The sequence below is a fragment of the Xiphophorus couchianus genome, chromosome 6 (genome assembly GCF_001444195.1).
Source record: "Xiphophorus couchianus chromosome 6, X_couchianus-1.0, whole genome shotgun sequence".
NCBI lineage: Eukaryota > Metazoa > Chordata > Actinopteri > Cyprinodontiformes > Poeciliidae > Xiphophorus > Xiphophorus couchianus.
Genome location: NC_040233.1, coordinates 20,261,753 through 20,280,018, shown reverse-complemented (window position 1 = coordinate 20,280,018; position 18,266 = coordinate 20,261,753). Strand labels below are relative to the sequence as shown.

The window sequence follows — 18,266 nt, the reverse complement described above, 5'->3', positions numbered from 1 at the left end:
TGTGATTTAAATTAACACATATAGAAATATAACTAAAATGCATATTTATTTGTTACATTTTGGCACTGAGCCCTTGATATTTGCAAAGCTATTTCTTATTTTATTTGTTTTTATTTTAACTGGGGTTTTTTAAATTACTTTTTCAGTTTATTTTGGTATGCACACTCTCATTTTTGCTCATTTTAACGTTAAGCACATTGTAATTTTTAAATTAATAAAATAAAAATCCATGAAATTCTCTGAAAATCTTTTACTTTGAAGGTGCACGCAGGAAGTTCTCTGTCTTAACGTCAATAAATTGTTAAACCAGGCGATCCATTCAGCTAGTTGGATGAGGAATGCAGTAGCTATAGCGAACCGTACGGTGAGTATCCATTGCTGTAATGTTTTCTCTTTTAATCTGACTAACTGTGTATTTTGCTGTCATAATTTGGGTTTTAGTAGCTTTTTGTGAGGTTTAAAACAACGAGAGCCGGTGTTTAACGCTAGGTTATGTACCGAGCTATAGCTAGCTGTCTTCCGTTGTCAGGATTCGTTTTGTTTCTTCTTGTTAATGCGTTGAAACCCCTTTAATCATGAACAAAATAATGAAATATGTGTGGTTTTTAGTTTGATTCGTGTTATCTGTAAACACGTTCGTCGTTCGGCTGTTTTATCGGTTGTATTTCTCAGGAAAAGCCCGTTTTTTATTTTTGTAAAACCGTAACAAAAAACGTTAATCGGAAATTGTGTCGTTCATAAAAACCTTTACGAGTTAGGAATATTTTGTGCAGCGTGAAGAAACAAAAGGTAAGACATCTCTTTGTGAAGTCGCTCCGGGCCCTTTAATTGAGTCAGAGTTTGCTGAAGCAGGAGCAGGAGGTGATCTAAGTAAGACTGGTATGCAGAGGTCTGACATCAGCCCCAAAGTGTCTGAAAACTAAAGCTGTGGTTTCACTACCACCAAATAAGGAGGACAGGAGGCAGGGCAAGGAGAGCAGCTCCACATCCATAAACACAGGAAACTCTTATGCTGCTTTATAACTCGGGATATTATCTAAAAAATAAGGGAATGTTTTGCTCTTAGAGAAACAGCGATAATTTAAATTCATTTTAGTATTTAAGTTCAAGAAGGAAAATTCATATTAAATGGACTGAGTACACAATTCTATTTCTTAAAATTGTGTTGCTGAAAGTGTTAACTTTGTTTGTTTTTTTTTTGTTGTTTTTTGACAATATTCTAAATATTTATTATTTGAATCCTCAAGGCATCCTCAAGTTTTTGGTTTTTTTTTGGCCAATCAAGCATGATTAATCTACTTATTAGTGCTTTGAGCAAATTATGAAGTTTGCCATCCATGCTGTTTTCCTATGTAAAAGCCACACTGGACCAACAGCAGCAGATGGTATGACTGTGGAACTTCAAGATGGACATAAAGCACCTTTTTCCTTCCACTCAACTTTCCATCTGTCAAAGAACATCTGACTTCCCATAACAACAAAACATGTCTATTATGACTCCTTTTTATTAAGAAGACATCTAATTGAATTCTATTGAATTAAAATACGACAGTGATGCATTTATACTCTATGTCATGTAAATTTTATTTATTTATTTTTCTCACTGACTGATTTGTATAGTTAATTTTCTCTTTACTTTGCAGGACACCTGTAGGACTTTCTCCCCTCACTGTTAGCATCAGCACCATGGCTGGCTTCAGACAGGAAGATGTTGAGCTCTACTACGAGATGGGAGAGGAGCTGGGCAGGTAGGAACCACTCCCACTTTACAGAAACATGTTTTTCAAGTGTTTAATTTCAATACAGTGGCCCTTTAGTGCCAGGCAGAATGCACGCCAAGCACTTTATGAAACTCTAATAAGGCTTCCTCAGCGGTATAGCTAAACTCCAGTGATCTATTTCTTGTAATTATGAGCGTATCTGGACCACACAGTTTATTGATCTGTCAGGTATGAACTCCAGGCTGCCAAAAAAAAACGAGATCATAACGAGTTTGCATCAGCAACATAAAATATAATTGAATGCACTTTTATGCTGCACTGGACACTTTTAAAGACGAGTCATCTCTTTTTTTTTTTCTTTTTTTTTTTTAAGACATTGACCCACCTTCCTGCCTTGGCTAATCTCTTTCTGCAGTAATGCAGCAGAAACTGTGACGTCAGTGGCTCTCGCTGTCCCTTTCCTCCTCTGCTGTGGTGGAGTGTTTCTAAACATCGAGACTGTGTCGGAGTGTTTTTGTTTGCTGAAACAAATTTGAATTAACAGTCATACAGGGAGAGATCCTGCTGTTATGTTTCCACTTCGGTTTCACTTTGATTTTTTTCTTTATAAATAACATTTCACTCAATGTAGTTGTTTTTAAGTACAATTAAAATGGTTCTTTAGTGTTGGACGTGTTCTGAAATGATGCTGATATTAAGCTTTGTTTGCAAGATTTCTCTGTCTGGAAGGAGTCTCTCGCTCTTAAGAAAATATCTGTTAGTATAATTTACATTTAGAATTTCAGTAAGGTACAGGCTGTATCAATATTTAAATATTCACTATTTGCATTAGCATTGGCATTTAATGAAGCACTTGAATCTTCCTCAGTTGTATAATTAAAGTGGCTTTTTCAGTTTGCACTGATTACAACTTGCATCAGTTGGGCGCATAAATTAGTATTTAATGTCGGTCTATGTTGATTTTAAACTGGCTTCACTCCAGACAGCTTCTTTGGGTGTTCTTGCATCTCCATGTTTGTGGAAGCTGGTTTGATCCCAAACATCCCAACCAGTTTCTTTTGACCTGGCAGATGGTGGAAAGTTGCACATAGTTAAATGTTCCACATCAAACTGTGTTTGAAATGTTAATCTGAAGCTTCTTGATCGGCCTCCCCCCTAGATCTCTGACATCAACCTGATTGTACATTTGTGGAAAATGGCTGAAAGCCAGAAAAATAACCATGTTTAAAGGGACTCTTTTTCAGTTTACTGATATAAATCACACTTTTTAAGTAAGTGGCATCCTCAAGAAGATTATTGTAAAGAAGAATGTTTGTTCTAAACGATATTTGCTATGATATTATAACCATACAGTTACCTTAAAAAATTAGTAATGAATAAGTTTTTTTTAAATCCTAATGTTTATCATTATCACAATAGTATCAAAAAATAACACAATAAAGTTTAAAGTCTGTATCATCCACCCCTAGTTTGATTGCATCATTAAAAGTCCAAATTCAGTACAATATTCATGTGCACCATGATTTCTACAAGAGGTTTGGTCTTCTCTCTCTTTCCAGTGGACAGTTTGCCATCGTCCGGAAGTGCAAGGAGAAGAGAACGGGCGTCGAGTACGCGGCCAAGTTCATCAAGAAGCGGCGCCTGTCGTCCAGCCGGCGCGGGGTGAGCCGCGAGGAGATCGAGCGCGAGGTCAACATCCTGCGAGAGATCCAGCATAGCAACATCATCACGCTTAACGACATCTTCGAGAACAAGACGGACGTGATCCTGATCCTGGAGCTGGTTTCCGGCGGGGAGCTATTCGACTTCCTGGCCGAGAAGGAGTCTCTGACCGAGGAGGAGGCCACGCAGTTTCTCAAGCAGATCCTGGATGGCGTCCACTACCTCCACTCCAAACGCATCGCTCACTTCGACCTGAAGGTCAGCCATTAATAAAAGGGGAACTGGTGGGACGTTAAAGGCTGCTGAGGGCTTCAGGTGTTAACCATGGTAGTTTTACCTGGAAAAAAATTTAACTAAGCTCAAAAGTAATACTGGAAATTATACTGTAGAGTAAATGTGTGAAGAGTTAAAAAAACAAAATAAAATTCCTAACTAGCTCTATAACAAAGTCTCTACTTTCTCAATGCGTTTCGGAGCTCTTCTGTAATCTGGGAAAGAAAGAATCGTTGGATTCAAGTCAGCAGATCTTAATCCGTCAATCCCTCTATTCTTCCTTCCATCCATTAAGCAGGTCGTTTATCTGCCTTTGTGGAAAATTATGGAAATTGGACAAAAATAATTTTTGCCACTTTTAAACAAATTAGTAGTGATGAAATGTGTTTAATATTTGGGGATATCATTGTCATTGTGTGTTTAAATTACTTTTCCATTTAAAAGAAAAATAATTATCTGCATTGCTTTAATTCTCACGCTTAAAAATAACAACCAGCCATTTTCTGGCAATAACTGTGTGTTTATTGGTGTTTCGATTGTTAAGTCACATTCTACAGGCATCATTACCTAACAACCCCAGCCCGTCACCTAGTAACCCAAGCTGAGCTCTAGTATGTTTGGTCAGCTGGTTTTACTGCTGTGCAATGGCTGCTGGAAAAGACAAGTGTTTTGTTGCTGACTTACCATCCAGAAGTCATTCGCTAAATTCTTATTGGTTGTGCAGGACGCTCCACTTCTGCTTTTCAAAGATGTATAGTTGTATAATTGCGCATCTGTTTTCAGCCATTTTCACATGTGAGGGTGAACGTTGAGTTTGGGCAGCGTGGACAGCAGCAGCTTATATGGATTTAAAGCAACAAGACGCCCTGAAACATATCATTCTAAAATAGGCAGAGCTGAGCAACTAAAATCTCATTATCTAAGAATGATTTTGTGCTAAAAGATGTAATGAACATGTTCTATATATCCTACAGACCTATCCTACCAAGGAAGGTCACCTTTAAAGGTAAAAATCCTTTTCTTTTTTTAATCTTTCAGCCTGAGAATATTATGCTGCTGGATAAGAACGTTCCCAACCCCAGGATCAAGCTGATTGATTTTGGGATCGCTCACCAGATCAAAGCTGGGAACGAGTTCAAGAACATCTTTGGGACTCCAGAGTTTGTCGGTAAGGCCTCACAGCTGCACTCTGAGTTTAAACCTCGTAAGTGGAAAATGTTTGGCTTCAGATCACATCTGGTTTGAATTAAAGCTTTCATTCTTTCATGCGTTTTACAGCACCAGAAATAGTCAACTACGAGCCTCTCGGCCTGGAGGCAGACATGTGGTGAGGAGTCTTTTTTTTTTTTTTTTTTTTTTTATTTTCCTCTCCTCATCTAGAGATGTTTACCAACCTGCCATTTTCTCTTTTCTCATCTCTTCCTGCTTGCAGGAGCATTGGAGTGATCACATACATTCTGTGAGTAAAGTTTCTCATCGTAGCATTCTGTCGAATCATTTCTAAAGTGAGCGCTGACGGGAAACGTTTTGTTTGCCAGACTGAGCGGAGCGTCGCCGTTCCTCGGCGAGACCAAGCAGGAGACTCTGACCAACATCTCAGCTGTCAACTACGACTTCGACGAGGAATATTTCAGCAACACCAGCGAGCTGGCCAAGGACTTCATACGCCGCCTACTGGTCAAAGACCCAAAGTAATAAAATAAATAAAACTCATGGATTCACATTGTTTAAGTTACTGGACCTTAGTTTAGAAGAAATGGTAACTTGATGAATGATTTCTGTTTGTGTAGGAAGAGAATGACAATTGATGACAGTCTGGAGCATCCCTGGATTAAGGTTGGCATTTTAATTATTAATTATTTCACTGTTCTCATTAAAACTTAGAAATGGTTCTTAGTAGATCTACTGACTTGTTTAATCAGTTTTTTTATGCTTTTATTATTGTTGTAGTTTTCTCCTCATGTGAGCAGATTGTACTGGTTACCAGAAACTGTTTATGGGATGTTTGGAGTCTCATTTAAAGTCCAGAGAGTTTTTCTTAGGGTTTTCATGCCAGCTGGAAAATTCAGGAAATGTTTTCCCAAGTCTGGATAGATTAAGAAATTAGAAAAAAAGTTGTTTTTTGGGGGGTTTTTTATCCACCATTCCATCCATTAATCAGTTAATTCATTTGTCTATTATCCATCCATAAACGTATCCTTCCTTCCTCTTATCATCCATCAATCTGTTATCCTTGTAGCCTATAATATAATTATCAATTAGTCTGTCTTTGTCCATTATTGATCAATCCTTTATGCCTTCTTTCCTCCATCCATTTATCCGCTCATCCTTCTGTCAGTGCATTCGTTCGTTTCTTTATCTGTTATCCTAAGTAACCAGTGATCCAGTTATTCTTCCATCTTTTTGTCCATTTAACTATCTGGTTATGTAGTACGTGTTTATCTCCGTTGACATTTCTTAGACTTAGACTTAGACTGACTTTATTGTCATTTTGCATGCACAGGGTGCAAAATTCTGCGGATTCTGCATTTAAAACTTGAACTCTTAGCGCTGTGGTCGTTAATTATTTTTAAATAAGACCTATTGTGCAAAGTTCTCATGTTTGTACTTCCATTTGGGTCTCCACGGCTTCTGAAAACAGCAAAAAAAAACGTAAATAAAACAGTCAGCTGTTTTTCAATAATGTATTTCAATGTAGCGTCACATTCGACAGGCACTGAACGTTACCTAGCAACCCCAGCCGAGGCCATCCTGCTACCTAGCAATCCAAGCAGAGTTCCAGCACATTTGGTCAGCTGGTTTCACTACTGTAATAATGGCTGCTTGAAAAAACAAGTGTTTTGTTGTCGACTTACCATCCGGAAACCACTAGCTGCGTTCTTGGTGGTTGTGCAGTAGGCTCTACTAATGCTTTTCAAAGCATGGTGTATGATTTTACATCTTTTTGCAGCCTTTTTCACATGCAAGCATAATAGTGAGTATGTGGCGTGGCCAGCAGCAGGTTATGTGGATTTAAAGTGACAAGAGACCCTAAAACAGTTCAAAATGGACAGAACTGATCAGACTAAAATCTCATTATCCAGGAATGATTTTGTGCAAAAATTTACTGAACATAGACCTATCCTAACAGGGAAGGATAATAGATTATCTTTAACCTTTTCAGTTTATACCTTAGAGATAATTTGAGGACTCTGGCGGTTTTAGTCTGGCAAAGCATAAAATTCCGTCATAACATCTGTGGAGTGTCTTCTCAATTTCCAAACTTTGATTTCTTCAGGTTATCAAGAGGCGAAACGTGCGCCAGGAGGACCGGAATCACAAAACAGAGCGCCGCCGCCTGAAGACCACCCGGCTGAAGGAGTACACCATCAAGTCTCACTCCAGCATGCCTCCCAACAACACCTATGTGAACTTTGAGCGTTTCTCCCAGGTGCTGGAGGAGATCGCTGCTGCGGAGGAGGGCCTGAAAGAGCTGGAGCGCAACCAGCGCTCCTGCCAGGAGGACGTGGCAGCGCTGCTATCCATCTACGAGGAGAAGGAGGGCTGGTACAAGGAGGAGAACCAGAGCATCTCCTCCGACCTCAGCCACATCCGCCAGGAGCTGCAGCGCTCCCAGACGCAGCGCAGGAAGTGCCAGGAGGACGCCCGGCTCACCATGCAGTCAGCCAACAACCTCAAGCGCAAGTTTGGGCGTCTGGAGAACCGCTACGACGCACTCTCTGAGCAGGTGGCCTTGGAGGTCCGCTGGGTGGAGGAGCTGCTCAGGTCCATGTCCGCAGAGAAGGACGCCCTCGGATCCGGCAGCGTCCCCTGAGCCGAGCCGTCGTCCAGCCAAGACGTTTTCTCTCTACAGCTTCATCCCGCCCTTCTGCTCTGCTTGTTCTCGGAGGAGATAAGTGTCATCTCCACGCGCTTCGCTGCTGCTGCTGCATATCGGGAAAATCTTCCACCATTTTCATCCCAGAGGGAAGGACGAGAATCTAAGAGGCAAACATGTTGAAGCCACTTCTGCAAAAGAAGGCTGTTATTTTTTTAAAAATATACATTAATTTATGATTTCTAGATATTTTAACGTACCGTAACTCGGCTGTCATTTCAAACCGTGTTGGCGAGGAAGGAAATGACTCCCATTCCTTTGAGCATTTGTAGCCTGGTTTGTCATTTTAAAGACTAGCTAGTTTTCAATTTAACCCTTTGTGTTCCCGTTGAGCTTCACCATATATGTAATATTATCAGATTTCTGAGGGATTCAGGTGTATTTATTCATGCAGTTACATGCATGTCTGGACTGAGTGTCGATGCAATAAATTTAAAGCCTCAGCGCTGAATATAGAGCTTTAGGGTAACGCTTTATTTTACATGTCATGTAATTTGAATTGGATCACCTGTTAACTATTGAAACCGTTCTCCATCTCATTGGTGCCAAATCATTTATTTTAGCAGGAGAATAACTTGATATAGGTTTGAATTTACAGTAACTACTAAAATAAAGCATTACCTGATTTGAGAATGTATGAATCAGCCTTTGCAGTGCCTGAAAACAGATCAACCTCATCGTGGGCATTCAGCTGCCATCAGCTCAATCATTTTAGTCTTAAAATGCGACATGTTTTGCACAGTAGTCTTGTAGACCCAACGGTGTGCATGGAACCTTCTGTCAGTACATTCGGTGTAACTGCGTTCGTCAAGGCACACTTCAGACATTCCATTGACGAGTTTCACATCCAGCTACCACATTCCCTGTGCAGGAATGGTGTTTTATCGTCTGTAGTATTTTTCAGTAGAGAAATGTACTCAATTGCACTTATAAAGCAGTTTCAGAATCTATTTTAATCTGTATCCTGATCTGTAAGTATTTCTTGGAACTGTTTCAAATAAAGAAACTTCAGCAAATTGTTTCTGTGTGGGAATCATTTTAACATAACTGCAAAAAATCAACAAAAAATATATATATTCAGATTCAGGCAGTAAACATTCTGTCCTCATGAATGAGGCCAAGAAGTTGGACTCGCTAATATTTACAGCTTGATTTGCACACACGGCATGTTCATACACTGAGCTTTTGCAGATTTTGTTATGACATTACATAAATTTTGTTAACCTGAGTGAAGTTGGTCCCTCCATCGTCTTCAAATCAGAGAGAAAGGATATCAAATGTTTGTGCAGCAAAATCTGTGCTGCTTTGGCTTTGAAGATACTAATGAAAGTTTAAAGGTCATTTTGATTTTGTAAAAGTAGGGAAGCTAGTTGACCTTTTGGCCTTTACACTTTTATTAATATCTTTAAGGCCAAAGCAGCACAGATTTTCCTGCACAAAACCAGCACAAATGTAGGTGAGTGGGGGGGCTCGTTGACCTTTCATGACCTCTGGAAACATTTTTTAATGTCTTTAAAATGATAGTGGCTCCAATGAAAATGTTTGCTGCCCAAGCATAGCACAAACGTTCAACACCAATTTTTGTCTGATTTGAAGGCGATGGGCCAACTTCACTCAGGTATTTTGTTAGCGTTTTTCATAAATAAGAATAAAAATGAGAAAAATTGCAAATTTTTTTCATAAGAATGGTTAACATAACTGGAACCGTAAAGGTCATTCTTGCTCCTTTGCTTTTATCATTTTTAGAAATGATTTGGAAAGAAATTTGCTAAATGTAAAGTTCCACCTACTATATGGTGAAGATATTGTAATTTAAACTAATACATCTCCTATTAAACAGGCTACTAAATCCAAAAAGGTCAGAACCATACCTGCTCATCACATCCACTTTCAGCGTCCCTAAAATTTGTTCAGAAATTGATATAAAAAACCTTTTTCTTATGCACAATTTGCAAAAGTCATTTACAAAAACAATTAATCCCATAAATGAATTTAAAACTTCATTTAGTGGTAGTTTTCTCTCATAATATTTTGCATTTTTGCCTAAAGGTTAGGTTTTGGTCTGATCTGATCATCTTCCACATTTTCTACAATACATTGTGGGGAATATATATTAAGTAGAAATTATTTTCAAAATGTTTTTTCAAGATTTGTCACGTTGTGTTCTTATTTACCATCTACAGTCTGTTTGGTAGATTTCCATAATGTTTAACAATAACTGTAAACATCATCAGTTGTTTATACGGTAAAAAATAGGAATAAACATGACAAAATCCAACCACAAACCGGAGATCAATGCAGACTGAGCTGTTTTTTACTTTAAACTTTGAACTGTGCCCTCTAGTGGTTAATTGCTGAAATACAAGTGACAGATTTATTTTTAAATAAAGGAGACATTAATAATGATAGAAAAAATAAAACATAATAAAAAAAAACTATATTAAAAATATATATAAATTAACAATAAAAACAAATCAAGAACAAAATTAAAATAATCTAAAAAATTTTATTACTATTGGTAGTAAATAATTTTAGCAATAATTATTACAATAGTGTAATTTATAAACTCACATGTCAACTTTTTCTTTGTTTCTAAATGATCCAAGTAATCTTTCTCAGAATAGTTTTTGAACAAATTAATAACTAATCACAAACTGCTTTAATAAAAATGAGTTTGAATTTTTTACGCAAGACTTGTTTCTCTGAAGACAGAAAGAGGAGAGGTATAAATTATTTTATCAAATAATTTATTTTCTGTTGATATGTAAATAAATAAATGTCATGTTACTTATACATGTGAACACATATACATTGTATTTTTCCACCATTTTGTAAAATTTTAAGAGGAAGTTAGCATAAAAGTGGATATGCAGAAAATTTAAATGAGCTTTCAAATGTATTAATTAATTAATTAATTCATTCATTCATTTATTCATTCATTCATTCACCAATAACACTGCGACATCAGTCATAACAGATTTTGTCTTTATCTTCTAATAATTTTGCTTTCTCTTGCATTTTTTTTATTAAAATACATTTAAAAATACCTTTACATGCATGAAATAGACTGAGATGTGGCTTGTGTTGCAGCCCCAACAACGAGATCTCAGCACAGTGAGACACTTTAGTGCAGTGAACAATGAATCTGAGTGGAAACAGTAAAAATATGAAACAGAAACCAGTAATGAGGGAGTGGACAATAAGTTATGATTCATGCAGCCTAACAGCCCTCAGGTATTTCATTTTTCTGTAAGAAAGAGCAGCAAACAGATAATCTGAGCATCTCAAAGAGTTTCTGAAGCCTGGATGAAAGTGTGAGTTGAAAACTGAGTTGGTGACGTTTACCACCAACTCTGACGCAGGTCACTGCTTTTAGCAATGCGCCTCTGGTAGGTCATGAGTCAGCTCTCCTAGTCTCTCTTTCTCCATTTGTGCTTTGAGTCAACAAATCTTAGTGAACTCTTAAACCGTCAGCTATGCAGAAGTTACTTATTAGTTTTGTTCTCCTCAAAGAAACACTGTACTTTGTTTATACACTTACTGGCAAAAGAAAATACAAAAAATGCTTGGAAATAAATTAATCTTCTGTAGTTTTGCAATAATCTCAGACTGAAAATTTGAGATTATCCAGGATGTGAGTATTTTTGTTGATCACAGGCAATACTTTCTCACATTAAGAAATGATTCATCTCTACAAGTCACTGATCCCACAGTTATCGCAACCTTTTCTCTTTTGCCAACAGGAAAATCTCTCCCATACGTAACTTAGATTTTTCTTCTTCTTCTGCTAACCGCACAGGTTTCCCATCATATTTACTACTGGGAATCGAGACGCTCATGGAAGAAGAGTAATTTTGTAAGTGGTGACCATTTTCTGTGTTTATTTGGCCTTTTGCTTTGTATCCTTATTGTTCTAAAAGACCCAATGATGACCCATTTTCAGGCTTTATGGTTAAAAAAAACATCCTCTAAATGTTTCTTCTAAAATACCTTGGTATTTAATTATCCATGGTATTTTGTGTCCTAACAAGTTCTCTGGAGCCTTTGAAAGAGAAAAAGCCCCACAGCCTCATAAGTCCTCCACCATACTTAGCTCTATTAGCACATTATAAATATTTGTCTGGAAAATTTGCATATCTAGACAGTCTTGTGAAGAAACAAGTAGCTGGGGTCTTCCCTTTCTGTGAACTTGGAGTGAAGTCAAGTTTATTAGTATAACATGTTTCAGCAACAAGGCAGTTCAAAGTGCTTTATGTCATAAAAATATAATACATTGACCAATTATGAAGCAATCAAAATTACATTTGGTGAAATGCGTCATCAAAATCATCAAGCAAAAACACATCAAATATATTGATCAATGTCCCAGTTGTTATTAGTCAAAAGAAACTCTAAACAGGTGGGTTATTAGCTTATGTGTTTCGGCTGTTTTGCAGTTTTCTGGAGGTTTGTTCCAGATTTGTGGTGCATAGGAGCTGAATGTTGCTTCTCTATATCTGGTTCTGGTTCTTGGGATGCAGAACGGAGTAGATCCAGAAGACCTGAGAGGTCTGGAAGGCTGGTAGAGCGACAGCGATTTATTTTAAGTGATTTATGAAGTAACGACAGTATTTTAAAGTCTCTTCTCTGAGGTACAGGGAGCCCGTGTGTAGAGCTGGGATGATGTACTCTAAATTCCTGGTTTTAGTGAGCAGCAACGATCTGGATCAGATGCAGCTGACTGATTTTTTTAGGCATACTTGTGAAGACACTATTTATGCTTACATTCTATTCAGTCCAAGTACATAAAGTGTAAATCTCCTTATAAAATATATTATCTGGGTGGAATCTCTTCAATTAACCCATAAATCACTAATTTATGGGTTAATTTTCAGTGTACAAGAAACAGGTGGCTCTCCATCAGAACCTGTAGGAAGTTTTGTTTTCCTTAGGGTAATTGTTTTTTGAGTTTTAAAAAAATGTTTTACTGGGTCTGGATGTCTGAATTTCATCCTCATCCTCCTCTGCAGCCAATGGTTGTAACTCGTGCGGCATTCAAGTGTAGTCTGCAATGCTACACTGGGATAGTTGCTCAATTGTACCCTGAAATCTCAGAAAATAACCAAATCCTAAAGCGGTCTTTACCATAAAAATGGCCACATATTGAAGTGATTGTTCGCCATAGTATTCAGCTATTTTTACACATTTAAGGAAGAGAAAATAATATTGTTTTCCATGTTTATTTGACACTAGAGCGTACATTATATCAATCATATAAATATTAGCTTTAAATGAAAAAATAAAAATGTAAATTCATTGAAAAATGTAACCAAATTCTAAAAAAATTACCAGTCGTGGTAATTTTATTTATTTTATTTTAATGCCTATTTTCACTTTTCCGTCTTTCATTTTAAAAAACCACCCCAAATCTACCGAGGTGTTTCTAAAATGAAACTTAAAATAGCACACCTCTTTGTTGTTGGTCAATTATGTTATTTCCGTGCCAGAGAGCATGAAAGAGAGACGTCTCTTACAGGTTTGAACTATTTCCGAGCTTTTGTGTGGAACTCGAAGGCAGCACCGTACTGTTGAAAACTGGAGTTGGTACAGTCAGAACTATGCTAAAACGATAGTAACGTTTTAGTTTCGATATATGTTATTCTAATAGGCTGATTTTTAAATGTTATTTATTATTCGTCTTTAGACACGTGTAAGTATTTAGGTTATATATTTTTGTCGTGTCCGTTTGAGTGTTCAGGTTGGTTATTCGCTTCCCTGAACATTCCTTCATTGGTAGAGTCCGTCGCTAGGCCTTTGCGGTAGGGAGTTGTTTGGTGGACCCGCAAGTTTTCCTTTACTTTACAGGTTAATTTTATTTGACCGAGGAAGCCCGGAACCTCTGTTTTCACCATCTTTTGACTCATTGGGAGTCCTTTTTTGTCGGGGGACCCTTGAATCACAGTGTTTCTGGGCGTGGTGCACACCGCTGAAGAGGGAAGGGAGGTATCGGTGAGTCTGAATCTGAGTGTCCGCGGCGGAGCTTATGATGCCGACGTTGCGGGACAGCACCATGTCCCACCCCGGAGAGAATTCCCACCAAGTCCGGGTCAAGGCTTACTATAAAGGGTAAGAACACGACTTGCTATCCACTGTGTATTCGGCCTAATTAAATTAATTAATTACGGAAAGTTTTACACTTGGAAGCTAATCAATTGGCTAGCATTAGCTGAACGAGCTAACGGCTGGCTAATGTTGGTCCTCTATCAGAGGGTTTCGGTAAACTTTGGGCAGCTGAAACTGTCCAGGAGTCCTGTCAACCCACAGCCAGTCCCTCTGTGGAATGCCAGGAATGTGTCAGCCAGACACTAAATATCCGGGGGCTTTAATCGAGTGGGGAATATATGTGTTTTAACACAGTTTCAAAGCTGTGAAGCTCGGCTTGCTAACAGTTGCTAACTGAAGTTGGTTGTCTCCAGCTGAGATTGATAAGGATTTGGCTTGTTGGTAAAGCCTTATACGGTGTTTCCAAGTCGACGCATCATGAAATGTTAAGATGTAATAAAAGTTGAGGTTTGTATGATATCGGAGACTGGGTTGTAATTAAACAGAGAAGCTTTATTGTGTGTTATTTATTTATAAGTTAGCCCATTATATTCAGCTGGTGTGAAAATGTACAGTATTTAAATCTACATTATTACATGTTGGAGCGATGCTTTCTCCTAATCTAATCTTTTATTGATTTAGTTATATTTTCATTCCAACAGCTACACAGGTTTCTATGTACAATTTTCACGAAAAAGAAGAAAGTAACAGTTTACCCTAAAATAAGCGTTAGTTACATATTTTGGTCCCAGTTAAATTTAGTAAATTGAATCTGGAAAACAAACAAAGGAGATATAGACGATTTGCCATACAGTGGTAAGAATAAATGCAAATTATTCCAGTCTTAATAAAGCTGTTTTTGGTATGCAAGTAGGCTGCACCATATTAGGAAAACGTATAATAATATTTATTCATTTTTGCTAAAGCAATATGGCCTGCACCAAGTTAAAGTAAACATTTTACTGTAATTCTGATATAGGTTCATATTAAACAAACCACTAATAATAAATCCAACTACTAAAAAATATATTTCTATCTCAAACACAAAGCTGATGGAAAATGTTGTTTAAAATGAAATAATTTTTATTTTTTTTTTAATAGTTTTATTTTTTACTGACTTTACCACATCTTTACCTTCTTCAGTCTTTTATACTGCATTAAATAACTAATACCATCAAACATATTAGGGGTGCAGAGAGCCTTAATGCATGATGCTTAAATTATTAACTAACACTTATTGAACTCCAGGTGCTTCTTTGCAATGTGCATATAAATATAATGTTAAATTTACAATATATTGTGCGTCCTGTTGCATACTATTTAGAAATCCTGCTCACTTTGATGTCTGGGTTTAGGCAAGCCGAACCCAAACATCTCCCGAATATTTTGCAGTAGGAGGAATGAAGAAAAAAATATTCTTGGTATGTTTTCATTAAGTTATAGAAATGAACTGAGACGAGCCAGTTCAGCATGATTACCAGTCAACATGGTTGGAGCACAAATGGCAGCTGCAGAGTCACTGAGTGTGTCACAATTGAGTAATTTAATGAAAACAAACAAATGTTTTTAAAGCCCAGAAGTAGCATTGCCTACGTATTTTTGTCTCATTTGAAGTGCTGAACAATAGCTTTACATATGACAGTGAAATAATTATTTTAGGTGACATTTTTGATCAGTGTTATTCCTTAGATACTCTCTTCCAGCTGACTGTGTAGTGACTGAAATCTTGAAAAACATGTCTTACGGGTCAGCTGGGCCTTTTGTGTTCGACACGCCTAAAGAACGCCGTAATATGTGCTGTTCATTGGGAGGAATCTTAACTATTTATGACCTTCTTCTTGAGGAATCTCAGCAATGTTCCCAGCGACGAACATAGCTGCGAGCTTCGTAAATGTCTGTGCGTCTTTCTTTTTGGATGCATTAACGTAGAAACATATAAAGATCTAGGCAGATGTTCAGATCACATTCTGCCTGAGCATATAGGTGAGGTGCCAAACCAGTCTGTCCCAAACTTTTGATGATAGTATCACCTCAGTAAAGGGCAAGTTTTCCATGGATTCCATCTTGACAAAAATTTAAGAAACAGGATTAAAATAGGATGTTCCCTGTTTTTCTCTCCACATTTCAACTTTGAAAAATTAACCGAAATCCCCCAAGAGATTAGATTTCATACATGAATAATTTTAGTTGTTTTCACCAACCTAAAGGTATTCTGAAACAACAAAACAATCACAGCTTATGTTTTTATTTAAATGTTCACACTACTCTTTTTTTCTTTTTCTTTTTTTAAATAATCTCTAATAATCTCTTTTTGATGGTAAAATGTTCATGAATAAAATTGTGATGTATAAATAAGGCCTGTGTTGGTTTGACAATTTCCAGTTCATAATTTAAAACATAAATATATAACATTATCCATTTTATCAAAAATAATAGACCTAACAATTATTTGTAGTTCTGCCAGAATAATATATATTGTTTATTACATACAGTATATGCATTATTACATTCCACTTTGATTTTTCTAGTTGAGCTTAAACAAAAATATTGCAAATGTTTCCAGACACCCAAATTTATCCAGATTTTTACAAGCACAAGAAAAACTGTAGTAATCTTGTGTTAGTTGACTGACTGGCAGTGCACAGCAACAGATACTGCCAGTACCTGTTGCTGTGGTAGGGGAAGTAGGGGAGCGACAGCGTTTCAGTGCTCAGCCGAAAACTCTTATCAGCCCTGCATTTTCTAATATTTTTCATGAAAAAAGTTAAGATTGTTGGTGATTTTGAAACTGAAATTCTTAGTTTTTGTACTGGTACCAATAACCAGCTCATCCCTGGTACAAATGGAGAAAGTACGTGTTTTTTTTCTTTTTTTCCTTTTTAAATCTTCTAAAAGATTTTGGTAGAATCTCAGTTTTTCTCAACAGAAACATGTAGATGGAAGGTACAGACTAAAAAAAAGTAAATTTTCCAAAAATTATCTGTTATTTTAGGCACATCCAAGGTATAAAGTGTCTTATCTTAATTTAAATATCCCTCACTCCAAATATGACATGCATTTTAAGATATTCAGGAAGTCCTGTTAATGTAACCCTAACCATTTTTAGAAATAAATATTCTAGTATTGTTTTGTTAATAATTGTAACTTTTAATGCACATAAAAAATGTCCTAGGAGAAGAAGAGTAAAGCGACGGTGAATAACATCGCTTATTTAGCTCAGAAAAAGCCTAAAGTTAGAAAACGAGAATATCCAATGTGAAGTATGAGCAGTGCAATAAAATAACCATTGCAGAGATCGTAAATAGCATTCTCCCAAGGGTCTTAAAATGGGGAGCATGCCACAAGATTTTTCTGTCCGTTTTAAATCTGTCAGAAATGTGTAGTTTTATTTCACTTATGTTGTTGAAGGAAATAATCGGCGGCTTTAAGCTTGAAATGAACCTATTCTTGTGTTTCGAAGACTGTGTAGTAATATCCTCTTATGTAAATTTATAGATCAGCCCCAAATTATTCATACTCTTTGCAGATTTAGGTTTAAATATTTATTTTAACCTTACCGAAATGTTTTTTTTTCCCTGACTGAAAGTAGCATTAACATTTTGGAGTGGCCCAGCCTGGGACATAAAATGAATCTACGCCTTTCACGATAACAAATTTAGATGGTTATTGCAATAACCGATAATATTGTTGTTTTGAGACCATTTTCAACTAATGTTCTTTATGGCAAAAGAATGCAAGAACATATTCTCAAAAATCAAGAAACCTTAAATTGTAATGAACATTAAACTCTGGAACTAGAAGGCAGTTTAAATATCCAAGATAAATAAACAAAGCAAAATAGTCTTTCAAAAAAAGGGCCAGTTGAAATCAAAACATCAGAACGAAGATTTTATCATCCAGTTTTTAGTAGAAAGATGGGAAAAGAGAAAAATGATAAATCATGTCAATATAAATTATTGAGCTTGTTTTAATTTATCATGCGATTATTTGATTTATTGATTATTGTAACAGGCCTAACTGAATCTAATGGAGAATCTCCGGAGGAAGCTGGAGATTAGGGTCATTGATAGGAGGTGTTCCAAGATAAATAATCAAAAATACCAGTAAAAACCTGCAAAAAGCGTCAATTATAAAACAGGTTTATGTTCTGTAACACTAATAAATGTCTTTGCTTAGTGAAGAAGGTACAAATAATTTTTTTATTGATATTTTTTTATTATCTTGAGGTCAGGAATGAGCCAATGGGTGACTGTTTCGAGGAGTATTAGTCTCAGGGTGTGAATAATATTTCTGTGTGTTTTTTCTGAGTTTGCCAGTTTGTGCCAGCTTGTGCAGGTTGGTGTCTGCTTGTCGTCGTCTCCGTCCGTCACTGACTCATCTTCTTTTTGCCCTCATAAAGACTACAAAGACCATCTGACTACAAACTAATGCTCTGAGCAAGCATCTAATTGTTGGTTTTTAGTTTTTGTCTCCACATATTATCCAAAGGTTCATACACTGATAACAATATGATGGGACAAAACTGAACAAAACATTTTTTTTTTGTTTTTTTTTTTACTTTCTTGCTGTGTAAGCAGGTAAAAACTGCAGTCGTTCAGTACGTCTAAATAGAAATGATTTTTCTTGCAGAGTAGACAAATAACGCTTCAGTT

General features: G+C 36.7%; 2 protein-coding genes across 2 annotated transcripts in view; both read left to right on the top strand.

Annotated features, from left to right (window-relative positions):
- The first annotated feature begins 260 nt into the window (after positions 1 to 260).
- Positions 261 to 8,552, top strand: dapk3 (death-associated protein kinase 3). The gene is made up of 9 exons (XM_028021447.1): positions 261 to 364; positions 1,644 to 1,748; positions 3,281 to 3,641; positions 4,695 to 4,824; positions 4,935 to 4,983; positions 5,089 to 5,115; positions 5,195 to 5,347; positions 5,447 to 5,492; positions 6,934 to 8,552. The coding sequence occupies exons 2-9, from the start codon at positions 1,687 to 1,689 to the stop codon at positions 7,468 to 7,470; spliced, it is 1,365 nt and encodes a 454-aa protein (XP_027877248.1). The 5' UTR covers positions 261 to 364; positions 1,644 to 1,686; the 3' UTR covers positions 7,471 to 8,552.
- Positions 8,553 to 13,150: 4,598 nt separating this feature from the next.
- The window catches only part of prkci (protein kinase C, iota), a 35,819-nt gene continuing 30,703 nt past the window's right edge, over positions 13,151 to 18,266 (top strand). Inside the window, exon 1 of the mRNA XM_028021401.1 lies at positions 13,151 to 13,638. Coding sequence (XP_027877202.1) covers positions 13,556 to 13,638 — 83 coding nt within the window. The 5' untranslated portion in view covers positions 13,151 to 13,555. The remainder of the gene's footprint in view (positions 13,639 to 18,266) is intronic.

Coding starts and splice junctions, on each gene's coding strand:
- dapk3 (XM_028021447.1), top strand. CDS start 1,687: ATGGCTGGCTTCAGACAGGAAGATGTTGAGCTCTACTACGAGATGGGA. Junction 5,116..5,194: donor GGAGTGATCACATACATTCT/GTGAGTAAAGTT, acceptor TTTGTTTGCCAG/ACTGAGCGGAGCGTCGCCGT. Junction 5,493..6,933: donor TGGAGCATCCCTGGATTAAG/GTTGGCATTTTA, acceptor TGATTTCTTCAG/GTTATCAAGAGGCGAAACGT.